The sequence below is a fragment of the Dicentrarchus labrax genome, unplaced genomic scaffold (assembly GCF_905237075.1).
Source record: "Dicentrarchus labrax unplaced genomic scaffold, dlabrax2021, whole genome shotgun sequence".
Classification (NCBI taxonomy): domain Eukaryota; kingdom Metazoa; phylum Chordata; class Actinopteri; family Moronidae; genus Dicentrarchus; species Dicentrarchus labrax.
In genome coordinates, this window is record NW_026136723.1 from 16,488,003 (window position 1) to 16,500,870 (window position 12,868).

A 12,868-nucleotide genomic window follows, 5' to 3' on the forward strand; every position below is an offset into this window, starting at 1 on the left:
CATGCAGCTTTATTTGCCCTTAACCTCCTAAACTCCATTAGAAAGCCCAAGAGGTGGTTTCGGACAAGTCTGGACTCAAGCAAGACGTTTTTTCTGTTGTCTTTTATTCATTGGTATTTGCACTCAGATGTGTCTTGGACTTTGCCAAATATTGGGGCAGCTGTGGCTCAGGAGGTAGGGCGGGTCATCCCCTAATAAGAAGGTTGGGGGGTTCGATCCCCGGCTCCCGCTGCTGCATGTCAAAGTATCCTTGAGCAGGATACTGAACCCAAAATTGCTCCTGATGCTGCGTCATCGGTGTGTGAATGTGGCATGTAGTGTAAAAGCGCTTTGAGTGGTCGGGAGACTAGAAAGGTGCTATACAAGTACAGTCCATTTAGCACTTATTCTGTTTGGTCTAAATATGTGTTTGTTTGTTTTTCTGAAGTAACTTCGTCCTTCAAAAAAAAAAACCATTGATGATCCACCACTTGCTCAGAAAATGGATATTGGTGTAATACAAAATCCATCTAAAACAGGCACTGACAATTGGTAACCATGGTTTCCAGGTGGCCAGTCAATGTCACTTGTCAATTGTAGGCCTGGCTGCCAAAACTCACCTTCTTGGCAAAGGCAAAAGCAGTCTTTTTACTGTCTCGGTCTGTCCCTCTCCTTCGGCCTAGGACTTCAAACGTCTTTGGACTTGGTCTTGACTAGTCCTGGTCTTGGACTTGATATAGGTGGTCTTGACTACAGCACTGCCCACGTCCTTTGCTGACATTACTGTCTTTCAGAGGCATCCACTGATACCAACCATGTCATGCTAGCTTGTCAGGAAGGGGGATAAATAATGCTCCAAAGTTAGGATACACTTTGGCAAGGGAAAACTGGCATGGCTATTTTCAAAGGGGTTCCTTGACCTCTTTAATGGGTACCCATAATGAGTATTTAATTATTTTTATTTTTTATGGTATAATTACTCTGAGTCAATGAAACTGTGATATTTATTTTAGTAAAGATATTTGCGTTTCACCAGCAGTCACAGTGAAACAATCAGCATCACTGGCCTCTCCAGTCACTGACAGACCATTACTTAAGACCATAACTGCCTCAAGCCCCCAGTAATAACTATTAGACACTAGGTGAAATGCAGAGTGGGTTGTTCAAACAGTGGTATTTGATTAAACAAAACCATCAGAGAAATAGTCTGTTTCAGCTTCAGGCTTTTACAGCATCTCACTAGCAACTCTTGCAGCAAAATCCACCTAAAACAAGTTACTTTAATTTTCCATAACATAAAAACTCAACTTTCAGACTGATCCTGTTTTTCATTGTTTCCTTTAAACGGGAATTTGAGAGGTACCTTGACTAACGTTGTCTGACTAGTTGATCTTAAAGCCTCTAGATATATTGTGTTTGATCCTTTTTTAATGTATTATTTTTACTTGTCTACTGTCTGGCCTTCATCAACAGCAGTGCCCGACCGTTCACCTTACAGCTCTGCTGTTCTGGTGTTGTGTAATGCTGCACATTATTCATTTCACACAAAATTTCCATGAGGTGTTTTAGCTCAACTGTTCTACATTAAACAAATACCAAAGTGTCCCAAGGGGTTTGTTCAAAGGATGCATGCAAATTATTAAACTCTTAAATGTGGAGTGACTTTGGCTCTTGTTGTGGGAAACCGCCTCAGAACTGAACAGCATTTTAACCTTTTTATTGCAGTAATAAAAGATAACAAAGCTGTCACTGACTGAATGGCTGAATCCAATCAAAAACGACTATTATGGGTTCATCCAGAACAAAAGTGACAATGACCCATCTGATGACTTCTATATACGATAATGCGAGTAAAATATCTCACCAAGTATTGGATGGATTCCCCTTAAAACATAATGATCCTCAGACGTTGAATGCAAATGAAGTTAGTAATCCGCTGACTTTCATTAAAGGGACATTGTGTAGTGTTTTAAGTATTTTATTAGCTAAAATCAATGTCTTCATTCATAAATGTGTCCTCATTGGTGTAAAATTACCTCTGCCAATGATCTGACTTATCCTCGTAAGCAAAGAGTTTCTTATCTGTATATACATTGGACGGGCAAGTCCATGGAGGCTTCCATGTCGTTCCGCCATTTTGAAAAACTATAATCGCCGAGAGGGACATAAAGCACCAGCCTACCTGTCTAGCTAATCCGCAACGGGTTTTCGTTCAGAGCCAGCGTCACGTGACTGAAACTAGCTATAACGGAGAAGGAGATCAGTGAGAGGCGCTTGTCGCTGCCCCGGCACATTTGAAAGTCTGCACTGCACTTTAGTTAATAATGGAGGATCATATTTATGCCGAGCCACAGGAGAAGGAATCCTCGTCGCCAAAAAAGCGAAAAAGGGAATTAAAAAGGCAACGTGACCGGCAAATTCAAAAAACAAGGGTAAACATCGGGGTAGCTTTTCCCAGGTGGAAAGAGCTAATGAAGGAGAAAGACTTTCAAAGGGACGCTGAAGTTGCCTGCTTTCTCCTCGACCGGTAGGCTTCTTGGTACATAACGGCTACCGTAGTTGCAATATGCATTTGAAAACGCGAGGCACTAGAGAGCACTATTCGTTTGAATGCAAAATACAATTTCACCGCTAGATGGGAGAAATTCCTATACAATGTCCCTTTAAAGCGCCACCAGCAGATCAATATTTCCACTTGTCCAACTCTTACGTAAAGAGTAACGAGACTGAAAAGCAAAGTTTCACTGACCTCTTCTGGTTGGAAGTCTGTTACTGCAGACTTTGTGTGCACTCTGCTGCACCTGTAACTGCACCTGACAGAGATGCTGAGGTGCACTAAACACACCTTGAGTGAATTCCCTACAGCAGGATACATTTTGAGCTGGTGTTGAATAACTCTTCAAATTCATAAACTACTGCCAGGTTTCCTGTCTGTCTCAGCTGTACTTTGAGCATGGAAACGTATTCATATTAGCAAGTCAGCGTGCTAACTACCCTGACAGGGCAGCTAGCGTGGCTGTAAATGATAATACTATCTACCTATTATTATATAACTGTTTTCCTTATTATTATTATATTATTTAGGTTTCAATAATATCTGCCTGTGTTTCTCTTCCTGACATAAAAGTGAACTCCCTATTGTGCCTCCTCCATGTGGCTGTTAGGAGGATTCAGCTGCTGTAGAGGGAGCCACAGGTATCAAAGAGAGTCTTACAAGCTGCCTGCAGAACGAGGCTGAACACGAGGGAGCAGGAAATGCTGTTTGATAACCTGCCTAACAAACTGAAGGAGCGCCACCGGCCCCCATTGAGCAATGGATTTAATAAAATGCAAAGCACTGACATTGTTTATTTGGGTCTCCATGTTGAGCCTTTGGGTCAGTAGAATGTATTTGAGTAGACACTGAAATTAAAGTCATGTATTATGTAATGTTTTTATTGTAAAGCACTTTGTAACTATGTTTTTGGAAGACGTAAATAAAGTTATTATTATTATTATTATTATTATTATAGGACTGTTGCTGATGTATCCTGAAAATGTGCTGTTGTTCACTCAAGTACATTTTGTAATTCCAACAATAAAACATATTTATTTACTTACTTACTATACTATTATCCTAGTAGCCTTATACATATAATTTGACAGTTTGACCAAATTAATGCATCATTAGTTGGTTTCTGTGCGGTTGCCTGTTGCTACGGTCGTACCAGGTGGTTGTCAGGTGGTTTCCATGAGTGGTTGCTATGGTGTTTAGGATGAATTCTGGGTAGTTGCTCGTGTATCGGACCTATGTAACTAGTGGTAATAGTTGAGCAATAATATTGCATTGCAGTGTAGCAGTGTATCTATACGCAAGCCTGTCTTTAATCCTTACATATAGAGACATAAGAATATGAGACAGGCTGACGGGTGAAAACATAGATCGGGCTGACATGGGTCTCCTGTGTCTTGCAGAGAAGCTCGCTGCCTGGAGTGTCTTGTCACATTTTGGTCTGCTTGTCTTCACTTGAACAATACTGAGCTTATGAATAAATAGAAAACTCTTATCACAGTGCGGCCCAATTCCCATAAATATTGTATATGACAGGAGTCACTTTATTTTGGATGTTATATTATATTCAGTTCACTGTAGAATACAATGATAAACAAATGCAACATGACTTCTTATAAAACTTTAGTGTCCAGCTTGGTTTGAAAACATGTAATTTCTATAGGACACTGATTACAACCTAAGCTAATTGTGATGTATTTGGGGAATTTAAATTATTAGTTAGTCACAGTGTTATATTAAAATGTCTATTAATTAACCATTGGGTTCCTGGAAGAGACACTTTTATATTTACACTTGGTGAGATATAAGATGTTTTATGCTTTACAATAAAAACAAAATAATAAAAGTAGATGAAATCCAAACACAAGATATACCATTTTGGTCTATGCACTAAGGTTACGTTTCGATTTGCTATTATTCTTTCTTTTAGTAGGACACAGTCACATATATTTTTGTTATTTATGACAGGTGACAGCGCCATTAGGCAGAAGCTTAGGAACAATATGGGGATTTGAAGAAAAGTCCAGAAAACGTTGCAAATTTTTTTTTTAACCATGACATGTTTGTTAGTAAATAGAAGTAGAACATAGTCGGTCTAAGATGTAACCTTTGGATAAGAATCACCTCCTGTGATCTATACCTTTAAATAAACCCTCATTCAGAGTTTTCACTGCTCCTGGATGTGTGAGCACACTGGATTTTCATTAGACAGAGTATAACAGGAATTAAAACAAAGATACTGAGTTTGTATTTATCCTATCTTCATCTACCTCTTCTCTGTGACCCATATCTCAGTTATGACCTCTGGGGAATAAAATAGTGAAACAATAAAGCAATTAATTGACTTACTCTGTGTTGTGAGTGTCAATTGTGTGGAAGAGCTCCTTCAATTCCTCAGCTGTCAAGACTCCATCAGAGAAGTAGGCTTTGAATTCATCAAAGGACAATTTTCCATCATCTGGGGAGAGAGCACAAATATAACTTGTCAGCAGAGCTGTCAGGACAGCTCAGTCAGGACTGAACCATCCTGTGAGGTGAGGGTTTCTAAAACATTCCTTATTACTCAAACACTTGGTGGTGTGGTAGAGGAAGTATTCAGATCCTTAACAGGAGTAAAAGTACTAATGCTATATTGTAAAAACAACTTTGTTACAAAAATGTAAAAAAAAAAAAAAAGTAATTAATTAATCAGTGTAATCAGGAAAATAAATAAAGTATTAAAAGTGAAAGGCAGCTGTTGTACTATTATATATTTTATATTACATTATTATTAGTGATGCATTAATGTAAAAGCAGGATTTTACTGTTTGTAACTGTAACTGGCTGAGGTTGAGCTCATTTTAAACTATTTGTATTGGACTGCAACTAATGATTATTTTTATTATGGATTAATCTGATGAATATTCTCTCACTAAATTGATTGATCGTAAAAAATCAGAAAAGAAGAGAGAAATGCTGTCACAATAACCCAGAGCCACCACACCCCACTCCTCTCTCCCCCTTCCATGTCTTCAGCTGTCTCTATCAATTAAAGGCATAAGTTAAGTTATCCTTTATTGATCCCTGTAGGTAAATTCATTCTCTGCATTTTACCCATCAGAGTACTAAGAGCAGTGGGCAGCCACTCTGTGCCCGCACCAACTCCAGATATGAGCCAGTGCCTTGGTCAAGGGCACTGACTAGAAAATTAGAGAACATACAAACTCCTCACAGAGAGACCTCAGCCAGAATTCAAACCCAGGACCTTCTTGCTGTGAGGCATCAGTGCTAACCACTGAGCCACTGTAAAAAATAAAAAATAAAAAGTAAATCGAATAATTAATTAATTGATTAATATATAGAATTCAACTCTACTTACATACTGTTGGGTAGTTAAATTTTTAACAAAACATTGTATTTTATAAACTCTTTGTATGTTTTGCAAAACCTGTAAAGTAACTAGCTGTCAGATCAATGACATTTTAAATATGTTTCATTAAAACACACATACATAGGCACATATATCTATACATATATGTGATTACCTTGCAATATGCTTTTTCTAATTTAAACATATGTATATAAACAGTGGTAACTAAACTTAATAGAATAAAATAGGATCCTTTCCGTTCACTACTATGTTGGTGTAAAGCAAAGAATGCTCAGAGAAGTAAGATAATGAGTGAGAGGTGACTTATGGAAGCTTGTCCGTAGGAGTCTTATTCTTTCTAAAAAGGAGTGTGTTTGTTCTTTTTGCAGTGCGGACTGTCAGATAAATGTGGAAGACTCAAGTAAAGTACAAGTACAGTACTCGAGTAAATGTACGAATGTTCCACCACTGGTCTGCAGGTGTGTTGGACACAAACATGTAATGAAGTGTTTCTGTGTAAGTGAAAAGGTTTGAAGCTCAGTAGCACAGATTTCATTCTGCATTGTTCCATTGGGAAATTGGTACAATAACTTTTAATGAAGAATTTGAGTCCCCCTCCGGAGGTGATGAAACTGAGGTAACCCAGATAAGATGCAGTGTGTTATAAACTCCAGGGGCTGAATCAGCACAAGTGTTAAAATCAAATTCCCTCAAAGTAGAAAAAGCAGTAATAAAACTTAACAACAACAACTCCTCAGTGAAACATTCCCTCTTGTTTTTATTATTACAGTAAACAATGCTGCAAAGGGTCATCACCATTTGCTCCATTAGGCCAACTTAACAAACTATCTCAAACAATCAGTCACTTTTATGCTCTGAAGCTCTGCAATTATGATTATAAAAGAAAGATGTGCTAGATGTGTGAAATATTCATGAGATGAAAAGAGGCAGAATTTCAAAATGAGGAGGCCGAGACTAAAGATCCTTCAGGAAAATGAAGCTAAAATAACGGACGACACATTCTCCACACAGCTCCAGTAGTTTCTCTCTGCTTGTGTGATGTGAGGTGGCTGATCTTTATATGCTCACTGCTGACCTGCTGCTCTGGAGGTGATGTTCACTATGACTGTCATGTCAGATGAGCAGAGCCCCTTTTGGAGGATGCACAGAGACAAAACACACACGCACATAAAACCAAGCACACAGTGACTCACTGTCGATGAGCTCAGAAATAATCTTGGAACAACAGATTTGACATGTAAGTGCTGCTGTTTACACAACACTAAAAACAAACATGTGGGATGACTTCTTATCTTACCACATGACAAGACCTCAAATCATTCACAGCGTGGGACGGACATTTAATGAATAATGAGGCATGTCATACCGTGTGAATAATGAATTCTGATGAGCTATTTTTTGTGTGGTTTAAATCGTTTTTTTATGTCAGGGTCTCCGTCAAAATGTCAAATGAAACCTGATTTCAGTGCGTTACTTCACTAAAAAAGACTAAATGTGCTGTGAATGGTGTGAATATTTAACATGATGTGTGAAAGTGTGTGTGAGCAGGGTTATATTTTATGACGTGTTAGTTTGACACTAAAAGATACTGTCAGTGTACAGTCATACAAACAAATGGTGGTCTCATTTTCAGTAGGGATAACATACAGGTCCCAAAATTAAAGCAGCACATTGGACAGAGCACATTATTCTCCTTATTCTTATTATTTCATTATATAAAAACCTTCATCACCCCTCCAACCTACTTTGGCAGAGTGTGCGTCGAGACTAAGCGATCCACAAGGCAAATCTTATCTTTTGAAGCAGATAATAATTCTTACTGTGGTATCATAGTGTATTTGCACTTTTACTTACATTTCTTCATTATTATTTATATCTATATCTATACATGTATATAGTCATTTATATAGTGAACAGAACTCTCCATGCACAGCCAGTAGTAGCAGCAGTCAGGTAGGTCGCAGGAATATCTTAGGTCCTTGAGTGAGTAGTAGGGGGTCCCCAGCAAAAGGAGGTATAGATTATTTTAACTTGTATCACATTTTTTGGAAGTTAGAACAAGGGGATAAATGACATTGGCTGTTTTGATCAATTGTGATTGGTTTTAATTCATAGTCTTAGGTGAAGATAAAAAGTAACCAACAGACACTGAAATTACTTTACTATAAGAGAAGTGAATTATAAATATATAAATATATATATATATATGAAAAAAGGTCATACTGAATATTTGCCCATTCACACTGCTGTTCCCTTCACCCTAAATACTCCATAATAAAGCACAAAGGCAAAAAATCCAGAAAGAAGAAGTGAAATAACACTGCAGATCTCTAGTTTTCATGGCACACAAGCTTTGCATTTTAATTTACTGAGTCTGGTGTATTTAGTTGAGTCAGTCTGACAGACTCCTGCTGTCAACAACAAAATAAACTATGTATGTTTGTATGTATACTGCGTATTGCTGCACAAGACTGTGGAGGTGAAACAACAGCAACATTTGAACCTCCAGCTATACCACTTTATCAAGTCTGGACTGCCACGATAAAAAATGTCTAACTGGTCTAATGTCTAACAAATTTTGACGTTTTTCTTCGTTAATGTTCTGATACTAAACCTCAGTGGGCATGGTCAGTTTCCTGTTACCATGGCAACTGAAAGAGTATCAGCAGACAGTCATGATCAGAATTTCATTGAGAAAGTGCATCTGTTTTCACACATGAGGGAGAGAGAAAGGTTGAAGTAATGCCAAAGGCAGTGTGTGTGTGTGTCTGTGTGTGTGTATATTTACCGTTTTTATCAGCTCTCCGTAAAATCTGTAACGAGAAAAAAAGGAAAAAAGAGGGATGTCAAAAAAGGTTTCACATCATCAAAGTTAAAGTAAGTGTGTTTGTGTGCGGGGATCATCGATTATACTCTCAAAAGCAGTGTGTCATTAAATTATTGATAGTGCTGTCCCAGAGTCCAGAGGAGATGAAAGGCAGAGTGGCAATGACCACATCAGCTTTAAAAGGGTCCAACCACCTCGAAATAGCATTGCCCACTTTCTCTTCTTGTCGGGTTTGTGCTTGTGGAGAAGAAGAATTTGAACAGGCTTTGATTTACACATGATCACTATAAATCTAAATCTTACAGCACAACCCTTTATGTGCAAGATCTATATTTTAAAATGCCATCCAAACCGGGAAGTATTCCTTCCGTCTTTGGATTTTCTTTGCTTCGGGGGGCTTCAGCTCTGTGCTACAAAGGGGTAAAAATACAAATAAAAAATATCCACCCACCACCCTCTAGCTCTTGGCAGTCTGTCGTGTGCTCAGGCTTACATAATTCGTTCAGATTTTCCTGCTAATCAGTCTTTATTGCTTCTTTGATTGCTGTCCTCAACCTATAAACTCCTTTCTGTCTCTACCTGTTACTCATCTCTAATTTATATGACCAATCAATTACACCAAATACAACTTTCTATCTCTAAAAGACAACACACGGCAGCAGCCTCACCACCCAGGTCAACAAATAGACACGCAAATAAATTAGGGAAAAAAGACACTGTCAATCACAAAGTTAAAACAATCAATCATCACTTCACATCACGATCATGAACTCATTCATTGATTAGTTGATTAGCAGATGATTAATCAACAACTACTTCAATAAATGATTAATAAAGTTTATTATTATTATTAGTATTTGTTTCCGCTTTTAAAATGTGAGAATTGGCTTCTTTTTTCTCATCTCAAATTATAGTAAATTGAATATTTTTGGCTTTTGGACCACCGGTCAGGCAATTTATGACATAATCTTTGGCTTTGAGACAATACAAAAGGAACATTTTCTTAATATACAATTATTATTGTGAAAATTATCATATTCGATTTTTTGCAACCCTACATTTATCTGCTCTGAAAATCCTGCCTTGTACAGGGCGACTGTTCTTCCTGTTATTATCAACTGATGTGTACACAAATTATACCAATTATATTACAGAAAATCATTTATAATTGTGGGCTGATTGGGTTTAGTTATTCAGATACCAGTTCACACTGACAACTCCACCACTGTTTTGAACCCTGTAATTGAATATCTCATCATCTTTTCTCATTTCATCTTAATTAATCTTTTACATCTAATGAGTAAAATGAATGTGACTAAACATTAATTTTAACATTTTGTAATCTGTAATCTAGATTTTATAATCTGGTAATGAAGTGGAAATCTGGCACGACAATAGCATCAAAACAATGAAGAAAAACACACATAGACAAACAGCACATCCAACCTGTTCGGAGTCAGAATATGTGTTATAATGACACACAGCCGACTGAGGCGAAAGCTGTGCGAGATGTCAAGACTACAGAGGCAACACTCGGTCGACCATCTCGCCTCTGAAGACATAGTGGTTGTTATTCCCTAAGACTCAGAGAAGAGCACCTGTTCATTATCACCGAGACATTTCACGTGGTGGATAAGGCTTTCCACCTTTAACAACTCCCGGTTCCCCTGTGTTTCTCAAACACTGAAGGCAGCCAACAGGTTTATGGTAAAGACATCACAAGCGAATGGAAGAGTGGAGGAACGAGGGGAATGTAATTAGGTGGTGGGTGCTGAGGCAGAATGAAACAGGGGAGGGAAAGCTGTTGAGAGAGAAGCACTTGAGGAAGATACAGCTAATGATCTGATATTCATGTAAGATTTAAATATTTAAATCCTCATCATCTGAGGGAGGTCTACAAATGTAGGGAATCCTTATAGCATTCAATTATACATAGAATAATTGACAAAAATAGACTTTTTAGATTCAAACATTTTCTAGATATTAATGTTATTTTTAGCCTAATAGAGCCAGATTAGATTGAGTGAGGTCAGCATGAATAACACCCTGACTTTATCAAATCAGTATCCTTCAGAGATTTTATTAACTTCGTATTTGGTTTTGAACACTGACATAAAGATGGATGACCAGCCTTTGAAATCCTTACACGATGAAGCAAAATTAAAGGTCAGCCCTGTCAAATTAATTCATTCTCTAAAACAAGGAACCCTCTGTACCCTGCATACATTAACTTAGCTGCTCCAAAACCTCCAACACTATTAATCACTCAAACTTAGAAGTGAAATGTAAAATGCATCTATTTCTTCAAATGCAATAAAACATATATCCTGAAAAGCTTCCTTGATTGTTTTTTCCCTGCTATAAGCTATAATATATATATATATAAATGATATTATATCTTATAGCTTTATGCTTAAGTTTTTGCACTTAATCAGAAATCCTAACAAAGTGTAAGCATGAATAGTGAGGATAAAATACATTTTGTACTATAAGTAAGGATTTGTTTTACTTACATCAATGAAAATCGACATTCCCTTCTTCAGCTCCATTTGAGCGCTGGGCTCCTCAGATACACACTGCAGCTCCTCTGAACAATCCATCATTCACAATGTATCTTCACTTGCAAACTGCAGAGGAATGTGTCCGCTTCAACCTCTTATCTGATCAAAGCCACCGGTCAGACAGACACTCTGCACTGCTGTCAAGTCTGTCGGAATAAAACACACTACTTCCGGATTAAAGCTTCGCAATTTAACCAACCAACCACTGCCAGAGTACTAATCATATAAATTATCTATACATTTTTATGCCCTTCTTTTGCTCCACGTGTTGTTAGATCAACTGTTCTGCGGATGATTTTGAGGCTTCTTTTCAACAGGCATACACAAACCTCCACTTTTTCTGCAACTATATGCTTTTATTTTGAAGGCAAACACACTGAACTTCCTGTCAAGTACAGACCGCCTCAGTCTTGACTCCAGCTGCTGCTGTGAGGAGTCCAAACCTGCAGGCATCTCAGATGAAGCCAGCAAAGTGTAAATCAGATTCAAATGTGTTTCATTCTGTTTGTACTTTAATATCGTTTTGCACATACTCAAACACTTTATCACTGAAACATATGTCAGATATAAATCAATATCTATAACATACAGTCGAATGAGCAGCATAAACAACCTACATATGCACAGATAGAAATGCTATGTATAACCTACGTTTTTGTTCAAAGATACAAAGGTCGGATAAAAGGTTATTTCAGCTTGAATTAAACAAGTTGTGTATGATGTCTTCTCTGCGGCCTCAGGCATTTTCCTTAAAAACTTATCTTAAGAGTTTTTATTGCTACTTTTAAATTGACCTTAGAGGTTTAGATAACAGGACATTCTAGTTTGTGATTATATGTTTGTATTGATTAAACATAAACAACATTGTAATTTACACACCCTCGTCAATTTGGAAAAATGATATGAGAAAATACACATAATTATCCTTTTGTTGATTAAATAAAATAAACGCTTTAGTGAGAAACCCCAAAGACACAAAGGTTGCTCCTTAAATGGCAGACAGTCTTTTTTTGCACCCATTAAAACTATGTGATGAATTATAGATTGTTGTCTAGTGTTAAATGTTTCCACATAAATGCAGTGTAACCCAAATGTATAAATTCTACAAACATACTTAGATTGGTTGTAAAACAGTGTAATAGTTCCATCTAGTGGACAGCTACAACAGCACAGCAGTTTATATAAACGCCATATGAACAAACTAACCATGAGCATCTTTCAGTGTGATGCATTTAATGTCATCTGTTTCAGTATATGTGTCTGTACTGACTCCAGAGAGAGGGCTGTTGGGAGAGTGGAGGCGACACTAGTATTTTGAGGACTACCACCTAGGGGCTTTCTTTGCCCACAGCTGCGCGAGTCAGGCGGTGAGCGGTGGTAGATGCATGAATGCACATATTGTCTGCTTCACTCCCCTCATTATGAATTTATGGTAAGCATGCCAAGCAGGGAAACTACCTTCAGGCTACTATGTTATACTGTATGCTCTTAGATAATGTAGCAGAAAATGAGCATAAACTCTGTTACTAGGAATCCTGCTCATCATGTTATGGCGTTTTTTAATTAAAACTTTATGAATT

The 12,868-nt window shown here is 37.6% G+C and overlaps 1 protein-coding gene across 3 annotated transcripts in view; it reads right to left on the reverse strand.

Annotated features, from left to right (window-relative positions):
* The window catches only part of necab1 (N-terminal EF-hand calcium binding protein 1), a 42,178-nt gene extending 30,751 nt beyond the window's left edge, over positions 1-11,427 (reverse strand). For all 3 annotated transcript variants that reach the window (XM_051390485.1, XM_051390484.1, XM_051390483.1), the window contains exons 1-3: positions 11,241-11,427; positions 8,689-8,713; positions 4,880-4,988 (exon numbers count right to left, since the gene is read on the reverse strand). In XM_051390485.1, coding sequence (XP_051246445.1) covers positions 4,880-4,988; positions 8,689-8,713; positions 11,241-11,330 — 224 coding nt within the window. In that variant the 5' untranslated portion in view covers positions 11,331-11,427. The remainder of the gene's footprint in view (positions 1-4,879; positions 4,989-8,688; positions 8,714-11,240) is intronic.
* Positions 11,428-12,868: the final 1,441 nt, after the last annotated feature.